This window comes from Bos grunniens, chromosome 4, assembly GCF_055505025.1.
Source record: "Bos grunniens cultivar Pamir isolate PY7600 chromosome 4, Bosgru_T2T1.0, whole genome shotgun sequence".
NCBI classification, from domain to species: domain Eukaryota; kingdom Metazoa; phylum Chordata; class Mammalia; order Artiodactyla; family Bovidae; genus Bos; species Bos grunniens.
In genome coordinates this window covers 39,736,123-39,760,160 of record NC_141168.1, presented here as the reverse complement: position 1 = coordinate 39,760,160, position 24,038 = coordinate 39,736,123, and the positions used below count along the sequence as shown (strand labels likewise).

General features: G+C 37.7%; 1 protein-coding gene across 24 annotated transcripts in view; it reads right to left on the bottom strand.

Moving 5' to 3' along the window:
- SUGCT (succinyl-CoA:glutarate-CoA transferase) overlaps positions 1-24,038 on the bottom strand; it is a 784,651-nt gene that overhangs the window by 340,720 nt on the left and 419,893 nt on the right. For 2 of the 24 annotated variants that reach the window (XM_086396002.1, XM_086396005.1), the window contains one exon: positions 21,006-24,012. The exons of 21 other annotated variants lie outside the window; for them this stretch is intronic. In XM_086396002.1, the coding sequence (XP_086252128.1) occupies positions 23,965-24,012 (48 nt within the window). In that variant the 3' untranslated portion in view covers positions 21,006-23,964. Of the gene's footprint in view, positions 1-21,005; positions 24,013-24,038 lie in introns of those variants that run through there. One more of the 24 variants, XR_015162295.1, reaches the window with a different exon arrangement.

Here is a 24,038-nt window from a genome sequence, read left to right as displayed (position 1 = left end):
ACAAGCTAGAATCAAGATTGCCAGGAGAAATATCAATAACCTCAGACATGCAGATGACACCACCCTTATGGCAGAAAGTGAAGAAGAACTAAAGGGCCTCTTGATGAAAATGAAAGAGGAGAGTGAAAAAGTTGGCTTAAACCTCAGCATTCAAAAAACTAAGATCATGGCATCCAGCCCCATCACTTCATGGCAAATAGATGGGGAAACAATGGAAACAGAGACTTTATTTTGGGGAGCTTCAAAATCACTGCAGATGGTGACTGGAGCCATGAAATTAAAAGAAGCTTGCTCTTTGGAAGAAAAGCTATGACCAACCTAGACAGCATATTAAAAAGCAGAGACATTACTTTGCCAACAAAGGTCCGTCTAGTCAAAGCTATGGTTTTTCCATTAGTCATGTATGGATGTGAGAGTTGGACTATAAAGAAAGCTGAGCATCGAAGAATTGATGCTTTCAAACTGTGGTGTTGCAAAAGACTTTTGAGAGTCTCTTGGACTGCAAGGAGATCAAACCAGTCAATCTTAAAGGAGAGTCCTGAATATTTATTGGAAGGACTGATGCTGAAGCTGAAGCTCCAATACTTTGGGCACCTGCTGCAAAGAACTGACTCTTTGGAAAAGAACCTGATGCTGGGAAAGATTAAGGGCAGGAGAAGAAGAGGACAACAGAGGATGAGACGGTTGGATGGTATCACTGACTCAATGAATATGAGTTTGAGCAGACTCCAGGAGTTGTTGATGGACAGGGAGGCCTGGCATGCTGCAGTCCATGGGGTTGCAAAGAGTCGGACAAGACTGAGCAACAAACTGAACTGATAACCTCATTCCAACATTAGCATTCTAGGTCTGCAATAATACTCAGACCTCTAAGAGCCTTCTGAGTTTCCTGATCCGCATGTTTTCTGCTCTCAATGGATTGGAAGTAGCTATCTCAAAAGCTTTTAATCATATCTGAGAAGCATTTTCCTCTGGTGAGGGCATACCCCTTTTTCTAACTTCTTTCTCTCTTGCCTTTTCAAAACCTGCCACTCTTATTTGACAGCTGCAAGACAGAAGACAAAATAGAGTTAATAACCAAAAGCTGCAAAGCTGCTAACATTCAATCTTCAAACTACTGCTCTACCAACAGATGAACACTTTTCATTAATTTCACTTTCTTAAAAACACATTCCTTTTCTGCCATTAGAGCTGAATTGCTCAAAAAGCTAGATGAACTTCATGATCCTTATTTTTTATCTTTTTGCAAATAAAAGGGCCCATCTCTTACTGTTCAGTACTAACACAAAATGCCCAATCCAAGCAACAGCGAATTATAAAAGCTGATTATTCAGCAATACTGTCTAATTTTCACAACCAAAGACAAGCATTACACATGACATAACTATTCAGGTACACATGATTCAATCTGAAGAAACCTAAGAGATTTTTATTTTTTTGAAAAACTTTATTTAAAAAGGAGTAGCTTCCTGGGTGCTAAATCTTTTTTTTTAATCAATTTATTTTTTTAATTGAAAGATAATTGCTTTATAGAATTTTATTGGTTTGAAAACAGATAAAGAGATTTTTTATTTCTCTTCCGCTTTACCATTCTATATAGGCCCACTTAAAGAACTGATAGGATGTCTGAGATTAAAAGAAGGGGATAAATGGAGTTGAAGTATATGTTTGATATTAATTAGAAATTCTGACAAATAATTTCGTGGAAAGAAGCAACTAGACAACTTCTTGTTTTGAACTAGCTAGTAACTCAAATGTCATCCATCCTCTTTTCTCTGTGATTCTTGGATAATTAAGAGCTATCTTCCAGGGGTTAGAATATGGAACTCATCCCCATTTTAAAAATAATGATGGTAAGAAGTTAACTAAGATAAGTTATAAACAGAAATAAAAGGCAACAATAACAAAAACTGAAGGAGACTTAGTCCAATTCTTTCAACAGTATAACAGTTTAAACATTTTTTACATCGGTGGCCGTGAATTTGAACAAAACATGTGAGGCACACAATCCAAAGAATTATTCTTAAACTTCTGAAATTTCTCCCAGCTCCTCCCCCCACCACAACTACCAACCACTTCCCTATATTGTTGAAGTATAAGACATACCGAAAACAAAAATGCTTAATGAGATAAGGATGAATATAATGGGGGTTGGGGGATCTTGAATATTGATTCCAGTGATTTGGTTTCAATTTCAGATTCAGCCACTTAATAAACCTCGGGCAAGACATGGACTCTGTGTTTCAGTTTCTTTGTCTGTCCATAGAGTAGGACAACCTAATTCCCCAAGACTGTTGTGAGGATTCAGTGGCAAGGTGTCTACAAGAGCAATTCTAGGAGTTATTTGTAATACTAGGTGCTCAATCAGTTCAGTTCAGTTCAGTCGCTCAATCATGTCCAACTCTTTGTGACCCCATGAATCGCAGCACGCCAGGCCTCCTATCCATCACCAGCTCCCGGAGTTCACTCAGACTCACGTCCATCAAGCTCAATAAGTGCCAGTTAATTGAAAGTAAAAACTGATTCACCCATAATCTGTGGGGAGATTGAACTAATAGAATCTCTTTCAAGGTGCCATACTTGTTCAGAAACATAATTAGGAATAAAAGTTAAAGGGGTTTTAAATTATTCAGAAGTTCATCCAATAATTTTATTTTCTATATTACAGAACTAAGGATAAAGAAAAATTAATGAATGAATAAATAAACATAACACAATGTAAAGAGTGCTCATAGCCACAAATGTACAAAGAGTTGCTAGGGTGTAGATAGAGGACAAGCTGCTGGGGGAGAGGGGAGGTTCACCTGTCTAGAGAAGGGTTTACTTGGCACAGAGACTCACAGAGGATTTGAGCCTTGGTTTTCAGTGTGAGTTCATCAGACAGATGGGGTAAGAGGAGTGGGGGGGCGGGGGGTGGGGGGGGGTGGTGGTGGGGAGCAGTGAGTATACCACATAGAAATCATATGTTCACATAACATGATTTCAGAATTATATAATTTCATAAATTCACCATGAAAAACAAGAAGGAAGTCTCATATGTGGATAACACATGCCCATTTATAACATGCAATTTTAAGTGGAGAAAAGTAAGAAAAATTAGAATTATAAACCTCTCAGATCACACTCTCCAGGGAAAAAAGCACCAGGAATTCAATGGCCTGGTTCTAGTCAAGCCCTACCAGCTATTACCTGTGTGATCTGGAGTAAATCTCTTCAAATTCTGAGCCTCAGGGCTCTCATCTCTGAAAACCAAGGGTTGGCTTAACAGATCATGAAAGTTATCTGTCATCTCTATAAACCCTAGGATACAATGAAAATTGAAGCTCCGTTTTTACATACCTATTAATAAAAGCAGATCAGTAAAACATTTAGCTCTTATTTAAAAAGAAAAAACACTATTTTGAAAACTCACTTTACAGTACAGAAAAATTATATATACATAAATTTTATGTGTGTGTGTTACAGCTTATTACTTAGGGGGGAAATAGACTGGATTAAGTCACACCTGGTTAAGGTGGAAGGGGTGGAAGGGGTGGGTGAGAGAGGGAAGGAAAGGAATTTGAAATGTCTGCAGAGCTCATTAGTGCCCTGATACCAAATGATTCAAGGACATCTTTGGCTTTGATTCAAACAGTTGTTCTGTTCCGAGTAACATGAAGACAATCTAAAGATCCACAGCTGGACTCTGGAAAAACTTGTATGATTTTTCTGTAATAAAAGTAACAAATTTGCTGTGTAGGTTGCATGACACAGGATCATTTCAGAATGAATCCTGTCAAAGCCCTGGGCCCAGAGGACCTGCTTTTATGCAATTTTGGTAAAAGATATGATTTGTTTTTAAGTTGCTCTGGTATTAAGAAAGGCTGAGCAAGCAGTTTTGAGAGGTCACAGCTCAAGTTAAAATAAAGAAAGTGAACATTTGTGCTCACACATTGAGATGCATTTTTGTGAGTGTAATCTCCCTCAGTCCAGGGGTTTCTCAGCCAATTCTCCAAACAATGCATATCTCAAGATGAATCACTTATCCACATGGTTTAAATTCTGTCTCCTCTTGTTTCACAGAAGTCTGATGCCACAACGGATGCTGCTAATGACACCTTTGATTTAGAAATAAGGGGACATGCCAGGTCTTTCTCAGACATACCCTTTGTTCTTCATTAATCACAGCATCACTGAAATCTAAAGCCGTTAGGGACCTCACACATCATCAATATTCTTAAGAAAGAGTTAATAGTTTAAACACTACAGTAATATAATGAGAATAAAATCATAAATTTCTTCCAGAAGTGTTAAGGTTTTTTTTTCCCAGATGCCTTTTTTCCACTGCTACTCTTTAAAGATAATCCCCATTAAGTTTAAGCACAGATTCATTCAATAAATAATTTCCACTACTTCCTTGTGATCTTCAAGGATTGTAGTAACACAAATGTATCTGTGATCCTTACAAGCCCTTCACCCCAAATCCTCATCTTCCCTTCACTGACCCCTACAAAACTCTTCAGAATCATCTGACCACTGATGGATGAATGGACCCCAAACCATCTGAGAGCCAGAGATCTCCAAATATTTCTAGGAATGAATTTACTTATTTTCAAATATAGACTATAAACCTTATGGATTTTTCCCTTGGGTTGACAAAAGAAATATTTTTGCTGCTGTCCAACCAATAAATTTTCTGTACCCCTGACACACACCTGAATTTTTAGAGGCAATCTTCTAAACTAAAATTTACACACACAGTGTAAATTTTCGGAAGCTTTCCTCCTGAAAAGCCAATTTCTCATACACCTTGTAACAAACACTGACCACATCCTAACCAAAGCTAAGTACTGTGTAATGCTAAGCAGACCTGGGCCTGCAGGAAATAAGATGCCACATTCAGGACAGCTGTCAGCACTTGTCCAGCACCTGGCCTTCCACTCATCTCTCCCCTGCAATTAGCCAGGAGGGAGGTTTGGAGGTAAGTGGACAACTTCTAATCCCCAAATAAGAAAGAATGTCACTTGATGGCTGTTTTGCAAATACCTTGCTGAGGTTGACCACCGTCTGACTATTTTATTTCTACCTGAGTGTTGCTTACTAACTCTTTTCTCCTAAGACAGTTGAAGACCATCTTACACATTCCTATATAATCCCAGAGCATTCTAGAGTACCACAAATTCACACTTTATTTTTAAGAAATGGGCCTGACAACAGCTTTTCTGAAGACAGAAAAGCAGCTAGATGATGACTTCTGGGGCGGTTAGCAAAGGCTCAAATCCAGATTCAAGCCAGTGGATTTTATTCACTTACGCATTCATTCAATAAACATCTTTCTGATCATCTGATTTGCCCAAAGTACTGTGGCACGTGCAGCAGTTGATATCAGAATAGAAGAAACAGCTTCTCCCCTCAGTTAATAGCTGTGTGTCCATGTACAACTGGACACTCCTGTGTGCAGCAAGTTTAGAGTACAGATTTTTGGAATAGAAAAATACATACATGCATTTAGAAAATGCAGAAATCATTAGGCATGGAGCTCAAAAATGTAATTTTCACTTGAATTCACATTTTCATACAATGTATTTTATACTCAGCAGAAGAAAAATGTAATAGATGATTTATAATTAAATATTGATCCTCTTTTAGACAAGGATCCTCAACACTTTTTTAGTTTCTTTTAGTAAATATTAATGCATTGAGAGTACAATTATTTAAAGACATAGTTAACACTTCAAGATAGTTAAGACGTGGCATGCTTAACTATGGAAAGCACAACAAATGTAATTAATTTTTAAAGATCATTTAGAAAACCACTGTAAATCAAATTACTGACTAAAAGGGCACTGATGTGATGTTTTGGTCACTAGCCAGCTTTTATACAGGAGGAAACTGAGGTCCAGAAGGAAATGGGTCTGTGTATAAAAATGTATAGAGTTTGCCCAGAGGAGACAGTTTATACTCCAAATTCATAGTTTGTTTGTTTTTTTACCCTTAAATTCAACATAATTCTAATTAGTCTGGTTATCTGATTCTTCAACCAACAGAAAGCATATTAGAAAGAAAAGAAGATCAAGTTACAGAATCAGAGCAATAACTGCTGCCAAGTCAAAGAAGGAACAACAATTGAAGAAAGACAAGGAAATGACGTCAGAACATCACAAAATAAAGACATCACACACATCACAAAATGTACAGCAGGCTCGTGACATCAAATTAAGGACAATAGCTACACGCACATTAAGAGCCCCTCATGTTTATTACTTTATCACTTTCAGTCTCTTGTTTCATTCTCCCCGTCCTTCACTAAGTTCCAATCATTTTGCAAACTTGCCAAGGTCTTTCCCACCCAAGGGCTTCACTCATGCTGTTCTCTCTGCTTAGAAATCTTTTGCCCCATTATTCACATGGTTACATCTTTTTTCCTAAAGCCTAAATTTATACAAGAACTGTCACAGAAAATATTTGTTGAATAAATAGATGAAAAAATAAGTATCAATCTTCTTAACCCCGTGTTTTTCAGAAAAAAACTATCTTTCATATGTTCCACTTAAAAAACAGTGAACTAAATACACTATGTCCACCAAAAATGTTTGCAATGAATCAGTCTTACAAATAAAAGCAGTAGCAACTCTGGGTAACTAGGAAAATTCTTATTTTATGAAATGTAATATAATTACCACTGAGCCACTATAGTAAGCCCCCTACATACAAATGAGCTCTACTCTGAGAGTGGGTTCAAGTCCAATTTGTTTATAAGTCTCAAAGTTAGCCGAGGTATCCAAATAACACAATCAGCTATATAGTACTATACTATAACAGGTTTATAATAGTTTACACACAAATAATACATAAAGAACACACAAACAAAAATTTTTTTAATTAACCTTACAATATAGTACCTTGAAAAGTACAGTAGTACAGTACAACAGCTGGCATACAGGGGCTGGAATTGAGTGAAGAGGCAAGAAGAGTTACTGACTGGAGGAAGACGAGGTGGGAAATGATACAGCTGAAGGATCATCAACAACTGGAGATGGAGAGCAAGCTGCAATTTCACTCAAATATGATGTTGATGGCATGTACATTCGCATCTTTGAAAGTTTGCAATTGCAACTTGGATATTTGTATGTAGAAGACTTACTGTATTCCAGTGGAGCCATTTCTCTTAAGACCTACACTTTCCTTACTATACAAGCCAGGTTTGGTAACAGTGTAGTGATGAAGCTTTCATCTTTATGAGAGCAAGCTACATGTCATCAACTCTGGATATCATACTTCACATTTCAGTTGGAGAATAACTACATACATTTCTGCCTATTAATTTTTCCAAATAATTCAATGAAAAACAATATTAACCTTATCATTTAGGTTGTGATTAAAAGTTTACTAAGATTAAAAGCGAAGTGAAAAACTTTTTAATGCCACTTTCTGTTCGGAATAGATCACAGGTCAAAAGGATCAGATGGTCTGATTGTTTTTAATAATATAACTCTAAACTATCAATGAATTAATTCAAGGTTTACTTTTCAATGATCCTTTCACATTCAGATAATTGAGGTCTTACAAGAGATTCAAACCCACATTTGTATCTTCTCAGTGACCTGTCAGTCCAAGTTGCTCAGTTCAAAAGTGTAAGGAAGATTCTTCCCTGCCCCAGCTGTGCCAATTCAACCCAGAATGGGAAACATCAAGTTCTGACACCCTTACAGGCAACCAAGATTTTGTGATGGAAATGAAGCTGACAGTTCTGTCAGAGATGTGAGAATCCAAATCAGATCCAGCTCATTCCTGCAGAGATGTGCTGGCTCTAAGGAGCCAGAGATAATAAAAGCAAGTTTAGTGGGTAAAATGAACAAGTGTAAGTCAAAGACACATGGGAAGAGATATTGAGCCAAAGGCTGATTTTTCACACGTAACTGATCAGGCGAATGGTGACTTTGCCAAAGGTTCTTCAACCACTGGAGGAAAATGAGGGATAGGTATCCCTTTAGGATTCTATTGACTTCCTGGTGGCTCAGATGGTAAAGCATCTGCCTACAATGCAGGAGACCTGGGTCCGATCCCTGAGTCGGGAAGATCCTCTGGAGAAGGAAATGGCAACCGACTCCAGTATTCTTGCCTGGAAAATCCCATGGATGGAGGAGCCTAGTAGGTTAGTCCATGGGGTCACATAGAGTCAGACATGACTGAGCGACTTCACTTTCACTTTCACTTTAGGATTCTGCAGCTCCTTTCAGTGTAAACTTCCTGCCCTCTATGTGTCATCTCCCTTACTTGGCATTTCAGGTAATGGAGTTACATGTCCCTGGTACTATAAATGTTCCACGATGATTTTCAGGATCCAAAGTCCTATTCCTTCCATACATTAAACACTCGATTTTTTAAAATCATCTTGGCCAATACGTATATTCCCTTCAATCTTTTAAACATCCTTCAAAATAGTTGCTATTATTTATGTTGTGCAGATAAGAACTAAGGATCATAGAGAAAAGTTAACTTACTCAAGATCACACAGCTAGTAAGTCACAGAGCCAGGATTTAAACCCACATCCTTCAGAATTAGACTACTATCTTCCCTTCTACTGTTGCTGATAGAATTCCCTCACTGAGGAATTTAAGAGTTTTCTGCCAAACGAAGACACTTTCATTTTAGAAAATGTAAACGAAAGAAAATCTCAATATATGTATATAAAACACTTTTGTAATCCTTTTCTTTTTAATATTTATTTATTTACTTGGCTGTGTCAGGTCTTTAGTTGCTATATGCAGGACCTTTAGTTGTGGAATTTAGGATCTAGTTCCCTGACCAGGCATGGAACCTGAGCCCCCTGCATTAGGAGCACAGAGTCTTAGCCACTGGCCCACCAGGAAGTCCCAAGAGATTTTTAAGGTAGAGAGAATACTTTCTAAGAAACTTTATAGATTTCTAGTTTGGGGTTTTGCATTTGCTTTTGCCCCTGGTCTAGAGGTATTTGTGCATGTGTGTATGTGTGTATAAGACTGATAAGATAAATATTATTTACTGATAGATAAGTAGTCTTATTACCTGTATGCTTACTTTGTACCCAGATGACTAATTTAAAAATGAAGAAATGTGGTCCAACATCACAAAATAGTCATTTCATTAACTTTCCACTAAATTAAATGCTTGTTTGTCCATTATATCCAGAGAGATGTGAGCTTTCTGCCTAGTGAAAAAGAATAAATGCAGATTTTAAGGTCCTGCCTCACCACGTAGCCGCTCTCAGAGACTGCGTCATCATCATTTGCGATGTGGGAATCTCTAAAACATCTACTTCAGAAGGTTATATTCAGGCTCAGATGAAATCATTTGTGTGAAGACTTTTGGTAAATGACAAAGTCCAATAGGCCCTCATATGAGAAAGTGTCTTATCTAGTTCAAAACCTATCTTTTGAAACTATCCTAAGAGATTCCTCTTAGCAAAAGTCTCTGTACCTTCAAAAGGTTGTATTGCTGCTGAATTTTATATTTCTTTTAATATTTTCAATTTGGGGATATCTTTTTCCCCAGGAGTTATCACAATTCTAATTTGAAGATGCATAATCTGGAGAAGCCTACTTGCAGTTGTGGTGGCTTCCACGCTACTGCTCAAGGGTGAGAAGCTACCTTGTGATATACAGTAAATCTGCTACGTAGGAACCTTCAAGTTGAGAACTGTCAAAGATGTGAGCATGCGTTGTATGTCCAATCATGTAAGTCACTTCATGCGTCTGGAGTTTTCTGTAAAAGTTGGGTACCTAGGCTAACTTTGTTGGATTTAGGAATAAACTGGACTTACGAACTTGCTCTCAGAATGGAACTCACTCATATGCAGGAAGGCTTTACTGTATTAGAATGTTGGCCAAGAAGGAAGACAGTGCAACAATAACTTTGAAAGCAAGACAGATAAACTGGATTCATGTTCCCTGAGTTGCTTCCTTCAAGGTTCTCATATTAAGATCAGTTGGACAAAAGGCAGAAGGACTAAGAGGAGGAAGTATGATATCCATATTTAAATGCTCAGAGTGAGAGAGGAAAACCCTATTCATGTTGCATTAATATTTTCAGTAACTGTTCAGATAATATCTAGGCCTGTAATGATTACAGTGTGGTTAGGAAATGAGCAGTAATGAACAGTGTTGAATCATTTCATCTTCTAAGAAAGAAATCAAGAACAAAGTCTAATGATTATCCCCAGCAAGTAAAATATTGCAGACCACAAAACGGTTTGCCATTCTAATCCATTTCAAGCATAAACAAACACATACTTGCATGTATACACACATACCCCTACACGGAAACCATCGTCAAAAGCTGAAAGAGTTAATTTAGGCCTTGGAGACAACTTGCTTTAAGCACTGGTTCAAAAGCTCTTAAATAGCAGAAAAATCAATACACTTTTATCAGACTTCAGTGTTTATAGAAGCAATACAAAACAGGATTTTGTTAAATGTATATATTACGCCAGATCAAACTGTAAGTTAAAACATCTGTGTCCAAGTTAATCTCAGATACAGCATGGAGATTATTTGAATTGTGTGTTTCCTTTTGTGACCTTTTAAGATGTGGCTTTTGGGGGGGACAGATGGGGAATAATTTTCTTAAGCTTTTAGTTGCCTGCAACCATGCCAATAGTTGAATATAACAGCAATATTTTTTTAAGTTACCCAGATGAATAACAAAAAAAGAAAGAAAACCCCTTTAGTAATTTCAAAATAGTGTTGTATAGGGAATCTTAAAAAATAAATTATAGACACATAAATATAGGTATGTGCATCTAAGATTGCTATAGGCTATCCATGACATAAAATTTTCAATTAAAACCATTTTTATGAGCAATAATCACATTCTGAAAGGCATACACAACTTACTTGTGGATTATACTACTTCCCTGATGAAACAAACCTTGAAACACAGGCAAGTACAACGTGCTAAGTTTAACATGCACCGATGTTTTTAACACAATAAAGTCTTATGGAAAATGTCTTGTAGAAAGTCCTTAGTTCTTGTTTGGAGGAGACAAGAAAACAGGAACTGAAGTTGATGGAAGCTTTCTTTTTTTAGATCTGTTTTTAAGGGATCAGACATCTGTAAATCAAATCCAGTTTGATTGAAACAATAAATTTGATTCGATTCTGAAATTTCATTTCAAAAGTGTAAGAGAGAAATTCATGGGACCCCTCAAAGTAAATGACAAGCCTGGTCTCTGAAATATGTCAGGAACACATTAGCACCATGTAAAAATAACAACAGAGCTGAACCAAAGTCACAATGGCCAAATATCTTAAAAACAGGGCTCCAGGAAAGGAACTTCACGGATCTAATATTAGTTGTGTCTTCGGTAAGTAACAGAGACTTCTTATGATTAAATTCCCTGAACAGATAACTTATGGTATAGTAATGCTATTCCTTGTTTATTTGGACAAAAGATACAAACTGAAGATTAAGAAGACTGGATTGTAAATGATCCAAGGGAAGCAGAGTCATTGAACAATCTAAAAATTGATCGAATATATATTATCCCCAGGCTCTTTTAGGTGCTAATAATACAGGGAACAAAATAAAATGCCTGACTTTATGGAGTTTACATTTATATGCTAGCAAAGAGAAAAGCCACACTCAGTATAAATATGTATAATGCCAGCTGATGATGAGTGCTATGAAAATAATGAAGCAAGAAAAGGGAACAGAGAATTAAGGAGTAACACCACATCAAATAAAGCCTTTCTGTTGAGGTGACATTTAAGCAGAGTCCTGAATAAAATAAGGGAATAAGCCCCATGGATATCTCCAGAAAGAGCATTCTAAACAGAAAGAACAGCAAACGCAAGATTCCTAAACATGAGCTTGCTTAGTTGGCTTGAAGAACATCAAGCAGGTCAATGGGGCTGGAGCAGATGCTGGACAGAGGCATGAAATAAGATGAGAGAAGTAACCTGGGGGAGTTCATGTTCAACCTTGGAAACTCTGCTGATTGCAGTGGGGGAGGATCTGAGCAGAGCAGGGGTGTGATGATCCTCGCAAAGACTAGGGCAAGTCACCTCAGCTTCCACCTAAAGCAAAGCCAGTACAGGACTCAAAGAGTGCCTCAAATATAACAGATGTTCAATAAAGATCTGCTGAATGAAAGAAAAAATGAACCAACATAAGATATGAACCAATATAAGATATGATGGTGATGGCCTATGCCCCAATAAAAACTTTTCCACCATTAGACCTTTATTCCTTTAATCAAAACCACATTCCCTTTTTACATTGCAGCATCCACCTAAACAACATCACAATTTAGTCACTTTGAGTCATCAATGTGTTTTGTGAACTAATTCACTAACAGATTCCGCCCAATGTGACTATGAGCAGAGACTAGGTATTGAAAGTGTCTGGATAAAAAAGATCTGAGGGACAAGAACTGTGTATTAGAATTTTAAGAGTGGATGACTAAAATAAAGATTTGGGAGAATACTGCTAAAAGGGGATGTGGGAAGATGATAACAATGAACTATGACTGTTCTTCAACCGCTTTCAAAGCAGCCCTGAAAATATTCCCTGCTTACATCTACAACATATATCCAGTGTTCATTCTACTTCTGCAAAATCCAGTTTTTTCTAGTTGAAGGGCTTGGTCATCCATTCTGGGTCACCATTCTTCCTAGGGAACAGGAAATTAGGCATGGCTTAACTTCTAAGAGAACACAGTCAGCAAGTGCTTTTTATCTAGACCAGAATAAAATTGGGCCTTTTGGAAGTTGGAAAATTATCTTCCTTGTCAGTAGATGAAAAGTCTTGTCTGAATTAATAAATATGTCTCTTGGAGTGTCTGGTTCACTAGCAGAAAGGAAAATTAACCTTTAGGGATATCTGAGTCAATCGATCCTTGGGTACAGAAAGTTAGCCCCAGTCCCTCCTATAGGAGGCCATCCTATAGGAGCCCAGGGCTTAGAAATATTAAGCCTTTTTCACATCATGCAATTATCTTCATTCTCAAGATGCCAACTGGTAGTCTAAGGAAAAGGACATAACTCTAACAAGAAAAGATACTGAGATTTTGATTCATAACTTAAGATGAGTAAATGAAATAAATTGAAATGAATTCTCATATAAAACAATTTCAAGTATGATCCCTTCTCCTACCATACATATTTTTAAAGTGGCATATTTATATATACATACTGTGTATACACTTACACTACTTAACCACTCACCCTACTTATGTAATAATTGATTCCTTGGCTTGTTTCATAAAGGAGTGACCATGCAGTAGACATTTGTTACTGCTTTTAAGTGTCATTCATAGCAAAGAATAGGATCTATGTCTCATAGGCAAATATTCTGATTCATTACATAGATTAGCCTTGGGTTCAATGAGTTTCTTTGTAAAAATCTGTGATATAGATTGACTGCCATTGCCAGAGTGGAAATGTGGTACACCCTATTATCTGTATCAATTCTCTAGGTCAGTGGCCAACAAACTGCAGTCCTTACATCAAATCCAGCTACTGCCTGCTTTTGTTAAGAAAATTTTATTGGAATCCATCATATCCATTCATTTTTACTGTCTATAGATGCTACGTTCTACTACAGCAAAGTTAATTTGCAACAGAATAACTGAAATAGAGACCGTACTGCCTGCAAAGCCTAAAATATTTATAATCTGGCTGACTCTTTACAGAAAAAATTTGCTGACCATATCCCCCTTCCAATCTAATTTGCAGAGAAAAACATGTATGTGTCAAACTACCTCTTCTACTTTTCTGTTGGCTCAAATTGGTTTTGAATTGTCATAATACGAGTTTCCAAACCAATGAGTCCACGTTAAATTATTAATGGTTTAGGAACACACCACAGTTTTGTTTTGTTTTGCATTTTGCTTTATTTACCCTTAGTTGCAAGGTGTCTTCAAGGTATTATAGGTATGAGAAACAGTAGGTAACTACAGCTTAATGGAAATAGTCCTGATCTGAGGAATAATTGAGAAAAGCCTATTAAGTGTAGCCAGATTTCTATTATGAATTTTTGAGTACTGATACCACCAAGTTTATCTCTTTAGCGTCGTAGAAAGACTACTTTTTATTTGATCTAATTACCTGCCAGCAGCTGTCCACAACTCTGTTTTTCATGTTCTAAAATAATTTTCAATGTTTTAGTTGTCAGAATTGATTTCATGATTCCACTTAGGATATAAAAAAGCACAAGAGGTCCTTACCCTCATAAGGAGAAAAAGCCAAAAAAGTTTACAATGATTTTTCTTGAGCACATCTTAGAGCTGAAGTATCAAGACAACCAGAACCAATTTCCAAAGAATTGAAAAGCCCTTCTGAGGAGAAATGAGTCAAAGAAACTATTTTTCCTTTGGCAAAGCAGAGGAAGATGAGGTGAGTGACAGCAGTTAGGAAGAAAACAGCTAAAATTTTAACAAATCTTTATGTGAGCACAGGATGGAAGCCACAGATAAGGACAAGAGCTCCTTCAGTGCCATGTGGATAATGCAAGTGGCGGCAAGCATTAAATCCCACCCACTTTCCTGGACCCATCTCTCATAGAAAGTATTGGGTTGGCCAAAAATTTCTTTTGGGCTTTTCTGTAATATTAGAAAACTCGAAAGAAAGTTTTGGCCAATCCAATAAAAGCCTTAACCCATCAAGAAAAGGGGAGGAAATGCTTGGTTTATCTATCAGAACCAAGGAAAAAACACACTTCCAATACAATCCACTATAACCTTCAATTCATCGTGTCCAAGCCAGACCTCATTTACTTTCTCTCAAATCTCTACTATGTTCCCTAACAACAAATGATGCTACTACCCATTCAATTAGCACACCACAGACTTTGGGATTCACTGGGACTCTCTCGGCCTTCATTCTTTACAGTTAAATTGGTTCTTCTTCCTAAGTCTCTCTCAGACCTAAAAAGGACAGCCTGTTAATTCCCACTGTTATGATTCTGCTTCCCAGGTGGCATAGTTGGTAAAGAATCTGCCTGCCAATGCAGGAGATGCAAGAGACACAGATTTCAGGATCCTTTTCAAGACTGTTAAAATAGCTCCTTGGGACTTCCCTGGCAGTCCAATGGTTATGACTCTGCACTTCTAATGCAGGGGGCACAGGTTTGATCCCTGGTCAAGGAACTAAGATCCCATATGCCATATGGCCAACAAATAAGAAATTAAAAAATAATAAAAGTTGAGATTAAAAATAGCTTAACTAATACTGGTGTCTTCAGTGTCCTCACATTCTGCTCACACAACACTGCTTAATTTCTGTCCCTTCTTGAAATTTTTTTAGCCTTCTGTATCCTACAAGATGAAGTTCAAGGTCCTCAGCAGGGCAGAAAACATCCATCTACTTTACCAAATACATTTTCCTCAGCGCCCATCCTAAGCACCCTGCCTAGCCACACAGAATGAATTACCATCACACTGACATCCTGCAGCCTTTAAACCTCAGTGCCTTATATGGGTCAGTCGCTCATCCTGGAATGTTCTTTCCTGCTTTTCCAACCTGATAACCTTACATTCACCTTTTAAGTTTAAGCACCTATTCCTCTTTGAACTCTTCCCTGAACCCCTCCCCCCAACTATAGTGTGGTAACCGTTATCTCCTCAGCTAAGCTATGATGTTCACAGAGCAGAACCTTTCATGCCATCGTGTCTTATTTCTGTCAGTAACTTTAGCTCCTTGCACAATTACTGGCATATAGTAGATGTTCACTGTTCACTACCAAATCTAAGTTGACTGAACAGTAAGCCTAAAGTGAAGACAGACACACGACAACTCTTTCCACATCTCACTTTCAATAAATGAGTAACTGTTAATGATTAGTACTATCAATGAGAGGAAATTCAGTTCTCTAATATCAGATGAAATATATTCTTCTGTTTCTACTCAGATGTTCTGAAGAAGATTTTAGGAAAAGGGAACTGAACTTTCTCTTTGCATTTAGAGAAGAGAATACCCTCATAAAGGCTTTTATAGATGCTTTTTGCCACTCCAGCCTTTGGCAAAATAAATGTGCTTCATCATGGTGTCATGGCATTACTAGAATTCTGTAGCAAGCTACACTTACTTAGGCAAAAAGGCTTGTAACTAGGTCTTACCCATTTGAGAGTAATTTCTGCAGAAAATGTGTTCAATGATAGCATTCCTCACTGAGTCCAAATAGTGGCAATGCTTTAAAGAAAGGACAATGTGGTGATAATCACCATTTAATTTCAAGTGTTGCATGTTTGTTTCAACAAATTTCAAAACATTTCCCAAGGGATTTTAAAGAAAGTCACCAAGTATGTTTAACAAAACAACATATGGAATGCTAATTTTGTTGTGATGCTATACTCTAATACAGCAAGAAACAGATTTTTCGTAAAATCAGCAGATTTGCAAACACTAATTAAGAAACATTGAAAACTATCAAGGTCAATTTAAAACTCCATTTGAAAACAAATATTCCTCATCTTGTGAGTTCTAGTAATTTCCCACTAGGGATTTCACTGCACATCAACAAACTTCCACTGTGCAAGCTCTTCAATGAAGGTGAATAAATATAAGGTTTACTTCGAATTGTCAATACAAAGTGAGCTTTGGAGAGCTGGGTGGAAATAACTAATTTGTCTCTCTCAGTATAATCTCTAATCAGGAATCTAAGATCCTTGGGGTATAGGATTTCCACTTAACTTAAGATATATCACTCCTAAGAGACTTTCCAGGAGTTCTGTGCCTGCCAGAAGGGAGGATGCTCTGATACTGTTAACTCTTTGTGAGAATGATTCTCTGCCTCCTGTGAAAAGACCAAGAAAACCTAAGAAACCAGTTTTACAACTTATACTTAGATGCTGCCCTTTCCCATGTGGCCATTCTTTTTCCTGTCTCTCTGTTCAGTGGCCATGTCATTGTTTGTAAGGTCCTCCACCCAAAAAGTGGGGGAAATGTATACATAAATACACACAGCCTGTGTGTGTGTGTGTGTGCGTGTACCCTCTCCAAATGCTCACATTTTAGCCAGTGGGTATTGACTAAGTGTTCACATGGTCAGTCTAGCTATACCTACCACTCATGTCTTGCCACTGTTGACTCCATATACAAGGGATGGGCAGATATATTATATTCACACACTACAAGAACAGATCCACCAGTAACATCAACATGTTTTTAACAGTGTAATTTATACCAAACTGCCCTTTCACCTAAGAACCCTAGACCAACAACAGTAGAAAAGGTGGTGTGAATCTAAGTAGCAAATATAATATGACATGTCCAAGGCCTAAAATGTTTTGTATTAAACAATTTGACAGATTATTGTTCTGTCTCTTTCATACCTTATCTTGTTCCAGAAAGGAATTAAAGGAGTTTTGTGTGAAATAAATGTGAGACTGGCTGAAGTTTGGAAAGCTGCTATATGGAATTTGTTCTTTTACCCCCATCATATTCTTTTTAAAGAAATTTGATGTAAAATGTCGTATGTTTGAATGAGTCAGTCCTCTGTCCCCCAGATCCCTCAACACTGCACCGCTCAAATGAATGAGAGGCAAAGGCAAAAATAGGTCAGAATAAACGTTATGGAGACTTGTCAAATGTAAACTGGTTTTCTTGAGGAACACTATCTCACACACAAATGCACCTTCTCTCCTTCCTTTCTTTCATTTCACTTCACTGTGCTTAGTTGCTCAGTCATGTCCGACTCTTTGACCCCAAGGACTGAAGTCTGCCAGGCTCCTCTGTCGATGGAGATTCTCCAGGCAAGAATACTGGAGTGGGTTGCCATGTCCTCCTCCAGGCTATGGGGTGGGAAGGACCATCTTAACCAATGAGTAATTTAATTTATTCTTGTGCGATTTAATTATTCTTACATCTAGGGCTTTTGACTGTAGATACAGAAAGCACAGCAACTAAGACACAGACATTGGAAGTTTTAAAACACTATTTATTGCTAAGTCTAAAACACTCAAACACCACAGCCTAGTGATTGCCAAATCTAAATTAGAGTTTGTGGGCTTTTTTAAAGTTTCTCTTCAGGGGAACATTTCAGCTCTGTGGAGAGGTGTGTGATACATAAGAAGATGGAGTATCTGGCTGGAGACCAATTTGCCTATGAGCCCAAACCAACTGGACCCATATGGATAGCTTTTATAAAATCATAAACGGTAAAGCTGAAAAAAACTCTAGGCGCGGACTGCTTTATGGCATCAATAATTAAACCGGACTCACTGCACTCATGGGGTTATTGCAAATTCTGACTAAACCTAAAGAATTTTCCAATAATCTAATTATTCCCTTATTTATTCATGTTTATCCACAGTGATCTTTTGTTTGTCTGCTTTTAATTGAATGTTTAAAACTTTACAGCTCTTCAGAAACTTTGTTTAAAGGCTCATAGACAACTTACACGGACTTCTTTCATGAGAAAGGAAAGAAACATTAGTGTGACAGATATCAAAGTCCCAGAGACAGAACAGGAACAGCAAACTGGAAGGCAAGAGTTAATGCATTTTTTTTTCACTCTGGTAAAATAGATAGAACATGAGATTTACCATTTTAGCCACTTCTAAGTATACAGCTGCATTAAATAGATGCACAATGTTGTATAAACATCACCACTATATATTTCTAAAAGTTTTTTTTCTAATACTCTAAACAGAAACTTTATATCCATTAAACACTATTCCCCACCTCCCCTTCCCCTCCTAACCTCTATTCTACTTTCTGTCTCTGAATTTGCCTATCCTAGGTACCTCATAAGTGGAATGATACAATATTTGCCCTTTGGTGTCTGACATTTCATTGAGCATAGTGTTTCCAAAGTTCATTCATGCTGTAGCGTGTATTACAATTTCATTCCCTTTTATGGCTGAATAATCTATCATATACAACCTTTTGTTCATACCTTCATCTGTTCATGGACCCTTGGTTGTTTCCACTTTGTGGTTATTGTGAATAATGCTGCTATCCTCATTGGTGTGCAAATATCTGTCTGAGTGTTTTCAATTCCTTGGGATATATAATTAGGAGAGGGATTATTGGAGCAGATGATAATTCTATGTTTGGCTTTTTGAAAAAACTGCTATGTTTTCTTCAGTAGCTGTACCATTTTATATTTCACCACTTAGCATGAGAGTTCCAATTTCTTCACATGTTCACCAAGTTGTTATTTTCTATTTTATTTGTTTATTTCTTTGTTAATAATAGCCATCCTGATGGATATGAAGTGGCATTTCATAGTGGGTTTGATTTCAGTTCGGTTCAGTTCAGTTGCTCAGTCATGTCAGACTCTGCAACCCCATGAACTGCAGCACACCAGGCCTCCCTGTCCATCACCAACTCCCAAAGTTTACTCAGACTTATGTCTTTTGAGACGATGATGCCATCCAACCATCTCATCCTCTGTCGTCCCCTTCTCCTCCTGCCCTCAATCTTTCCCAGCACCAGGGTATTTTCAAATGAGTCAGTTCTTCACATCAGGTGGCCAAAGTATTGGAGTTTCAGCTTCAACATCAGTCCTTCTAATGAGTATTCAGGACTGATTTCCTTTAGGATGGACTGGTTGGATCTCCTTGAAGTCCAAGGGACTCTCAAGAGTCTTCTTGAGACCACATTTCAAAAGCATCAATTCTTCAGTGCTCAGCTTTCTTTATAGTCCAACTCTCACATCCATACATGACGACCGGAAAAACCATAGCCTTGACTAGACAGACCTCTGTTGACAAAGTAATGTCTCTGCTTTTGAATATGCTATCTAGGTTGGTCATAACTCTTTCCAAGGAGTAAGTGTCTTTTAATTTCATGACTGCAATCACCATCTGCAGTGATTTTGGAGCCCCCTAAAATAAAGTCAGCCACTGTTTCCACTGTTTCCCCATCTATTTGCCATGAATTGATGGGACCGGATGCCATGATCTTAGTTTTCTGAATGTTGAGCTTTAAGCCAAATTTTTCACTCTCCTCTTTCACTTGCATCAAGAAGGTCTTTAGTTCCTCTTCACTTTCTGCCATAAGGGTGGTGTCATCTGCATATCTAAGTTTATTGATATTCCTCCTGGCAATCTTGATTCCAGCTTGTGCTTCATCCAGCCCAGAGTTTCTCATGACATACTCTGCATATAAGTTAAATAAGCAGGGTGACAATATACAGGTTTGATTTACTTTTCTCTAATGTATAATAATGTGGAGTATTTTTTCATCTGTTTTTTGATGATTTGTATTATCTTCTTCAGAGAAATGTGTATTCAAGTCCTTCATCCATTTTTTTAATTCAGTTGTTTTTCTGTGGTTGAATTGTAGGAGTTCTTTATGTATTTGGGATATTAATCCTTTATCAGATATATGATTTTCAAATATATTCTCCAGTTCTACAGGTTGTCTGTCACTTGATAGTACTTTTTGATGTATAAGTTTTTCATTTCAATGAAATCCATTTTATCTATTTTTTCTTCTGTTGCCTATGCTGTTGGTATCATAACCAAGGTATTGCTGTCAAATTCAAAGTCATGAAGGTTTCCCCCTATGTTTTCTTCTAAGAGTTTTATACTCTGTCATAACATTAATTTTTTGATCCATTTTGAGTTAATTTTATAAGGCATTAGGTAAGGGCCCAACTTAATGCTTTTGCATGTGGATATCCAGAACTTCTGTTGAAAAGATTGTCCTTTCTCTGTTGAATGGTCTTGGCACACTTGTCACCTGATCACATATGTGAGGGTTTATTTCTTGGCTCTCTATTCTATTCCATTGGTGCCAATACCACACTGTTTTGATTACTATAGTTTGGTAGTGAATTTTGAGATTGGGAAGTGTGAATTCTCCAAATTTGTTCTTTTTAAGATTAGTATGGATATTCAAAGTCACTTTAGGATGGGTTTTCTATTTCTGGAAAAAAAAAATTGCCAATAGGATTTTGATAGGGATAACATTGAATCTGTAGATCACTTTGGGTAGTATTGTTATCTTAACAATATTGTCTTCCTGTCAATGAACACAGTATGTCTTTCCACTTATTTATGTTTTCTTTACTTTCTTTCAAAATATTCTTTATTTAATTTGTTTTTTTGCTGCTGCTGCTGCTAAGTTGCTTCAGTCGTGTCCGACTCTGTGTGACCCCATAGACGGCAGCCTATCAGGCTCCCCTGTCCCTGGGATTCTCCAGGCAAGAACACTGAAGTGGGTTGCCATTTCCTTCTCCAATGCAGGTAAGTGAAAAGTGAAAGTGAAGTCGCTCGGTCGTGTCCGGCTCTTAGTAACCCCATGGACTGCAGCCTACCAGGCTCCTCGGTCCATGGGATTTTCCAGGCAAGAGTACTGGAGTGGGGTGCCATTGCCTTCTCCGTAATTTGTCTTTTACAAACACTTAATTAACATTTACTCTAAGCTGGGAAACACTCTAAGTGCTTTACAAACATTCATTTATTTAATCCTCATAACAACCTGATGTACCATTTTAATTCCACTTTATGGATAAAGAAACTGAAGTACAAAGAGGCCAAATAACTTGCCCAAGCTCTCAGAGCCAGTAAGTGGTAGAACTCTGACTTAAACCTGGCAGTCTGGCTCCAGGGTTCATGCTTCTAACTATGACAATCTACATCTTTTCTAGCACTCATTCATTCAACAAGCAGTTACACAACACCTTCCAAGTGATTTATTAAGAAAGTGCTCTCAGGAGAAATCCACTAAGGGAGTAAGAAAAGCAGGACAGGGAAGAAGAAGAAGTCAAACACAGGTTTGATTTCAAATGAGGCCCCTGCCTCAGCCCAATCTTGTGAGTGCTGTGGAGCACCCAAGGAAGGGGAGCTGGGCTGTCATATTGTTCCATCAGTCACTTAACTGCAGGTCACTCTGCTGAGGATGTAAACTTCAGACAATTCCAGCTCTCCACATGTCTGAGCGAAATGGCCCTAGTAGTTCAAGTTTGGTCCTCTGAAGAAAGTTACAAGTTCACATTGGTAGGATCAAAGTGTACTGGAGGATGGATACACAGAAGTAATAAAGTGAATTCCAAGGGAATCTGGGTAGGGTACCAACAAAACCTTGGCCTTCAAAGAGTTTATATGTTGGTAGCAAAGCCAAGACATGCACCCTTTATATAGAATTGGCAGTGGTAAGTACTATAAGAGGGAAAATAAATTGCTAAGAAATTGGAGAGAACAGACCGTAAAACAACTGTTCCATGGGCATGCCCTGACTAAGGCAATCATAAAAGATCACTGAAGAGGTTGCATTTGACCTGGGAATCTGAGAAGAGAATTACAAGAATTACAAGATTTGGGAAAATCCTACAAGATCAATCACAATACATGTAAAGCCACACAGAGATATGAAGGTACAGAGCACTTTAACAATCAGATAGTGCTCAGAAATCATGTACTTTCAAATATAATCCATTCTCAAAACAATGTTAGAAATGCAAAATCTCCGGTCCTACCCCAGAAATATTTTATCAGAAAGGGATGAAGTCCATCGGTCTTTTTATTTAATGATCTTTTTCATGTGGACCATTTTTTTAAAATTTTTTATTGAATTTGTTACAATATTGCTTCTGTTTTATGCTTTGTTTTTTGGCCATGAAGTATGTGGGATATTAGGACTAGGCCAGCTCCAGGGGCTCATGAATATCCATTCTACTTCAGAAAATGATACGCTAATAGCTTATGCCAAAGGGAGGAGTATAGGCAGCACCACCAAAATTTGAAGTCATCTATCAAATATCATTTAGGAGACCAGGTCATTCCTATAGACATGAGGAAGTGATTCATTTGAAGTGACCATAATTATGTAATATATAAAAATATATGCTTTATGAAAGAAGAGCACAGTCTAGTGGGATAGGACATACAGAAAGAAGTCATGGAAATATAATTTGGGCGGGGGGGTGGTCAAGATGAGGAACCATTAGGCCTGAGAGTGAAATGAACAAACACTAAGCTTTTAGCTAAGTGTATCTGGAAGGCAGGCAAAATGAATTAAAGAAATCCTGGAAGAAGGAAAATCCCTTAGGAGGCTCAGAAGCAGAACTATGGGAAGGTGGGAAAGTATGTGAGAAACTGAAAAACATTTGGCAAAGGAAAGGACACAGTTTTCTGCAGACTGCAGTTATCAATAAATGTGATACATCTCTTCTACAAAAGTCTGATTTTTTTTATCTGAAATAGAAAATTCAGTTTTACTCTTAAAACAATGGTCATTAAAATCATCCACACAGCAAAACACAGTAATAGAGAGGTTGTAACCCTACAAATGCTGATTAATTCTCATATTTATCATAGAAGAGTTCCGAAACATGGACAAGCTAAATGATTCCAGGTGTCTTTAAGATAAATACATGTAATCACACTTCTAGCTCAAACCTACAAATACACTCATTCCCTCACAAAGTTGGCATGTTATAAATGAATGAAAATGCTATTTGATATGCCACCAGACTCTTCAGATCTGTTGTTAGAGTAAGTTTAGAGAAATCATTCACCCTCAGAGTTAGCCATGGGCTTCCTTTGTAGCTCAGCTGGTAAAGAATCTGCTTGCAATGTGGCAGACCCTGGTTCTTGACCCGGTTTAATTCCTGGGTCAGGAAGATCCCCTGCAGAAGGATAGGCTACCCATTCCAAAATTCTTGGATTTCCCTGGTAGCTCAGATCATAAAGAATCTGCCTGCAGTGCAGAAGACCTGGGTTCAATCCCTGGGTTGGAAAGATCTCCTAGAGGAGAACATGGCAACCCACTCTGGTATTCTTGCCTGGAGAATCTCCATGAACAGAAGAGCCTTGCAGGCTACAGTCCATGGGGTCACAAAGAGCCAGACAGGACTAAGCACAGCACAGCAGCAGACTTAGACATGGTTTTCTTGTTGGTTCATCATAAAAAAGTTAACAACTGCATAGTTTTAGCCTTTAATAATAACAGTGAGTATTTACTGAGTACTTACTATGTGCCAGGCTCTATGCTCTTTACACGCCTTACCTAATTTATTGCTGAAGCACAGAAAATTGAATGCATCGCCCAAGGTTACACGGCTTTTGGGCTTCCCAGGTGGCGCAGTGGTAAAGAGTCCTCCTGCCAATAAAAGAAGATGCAGGAAA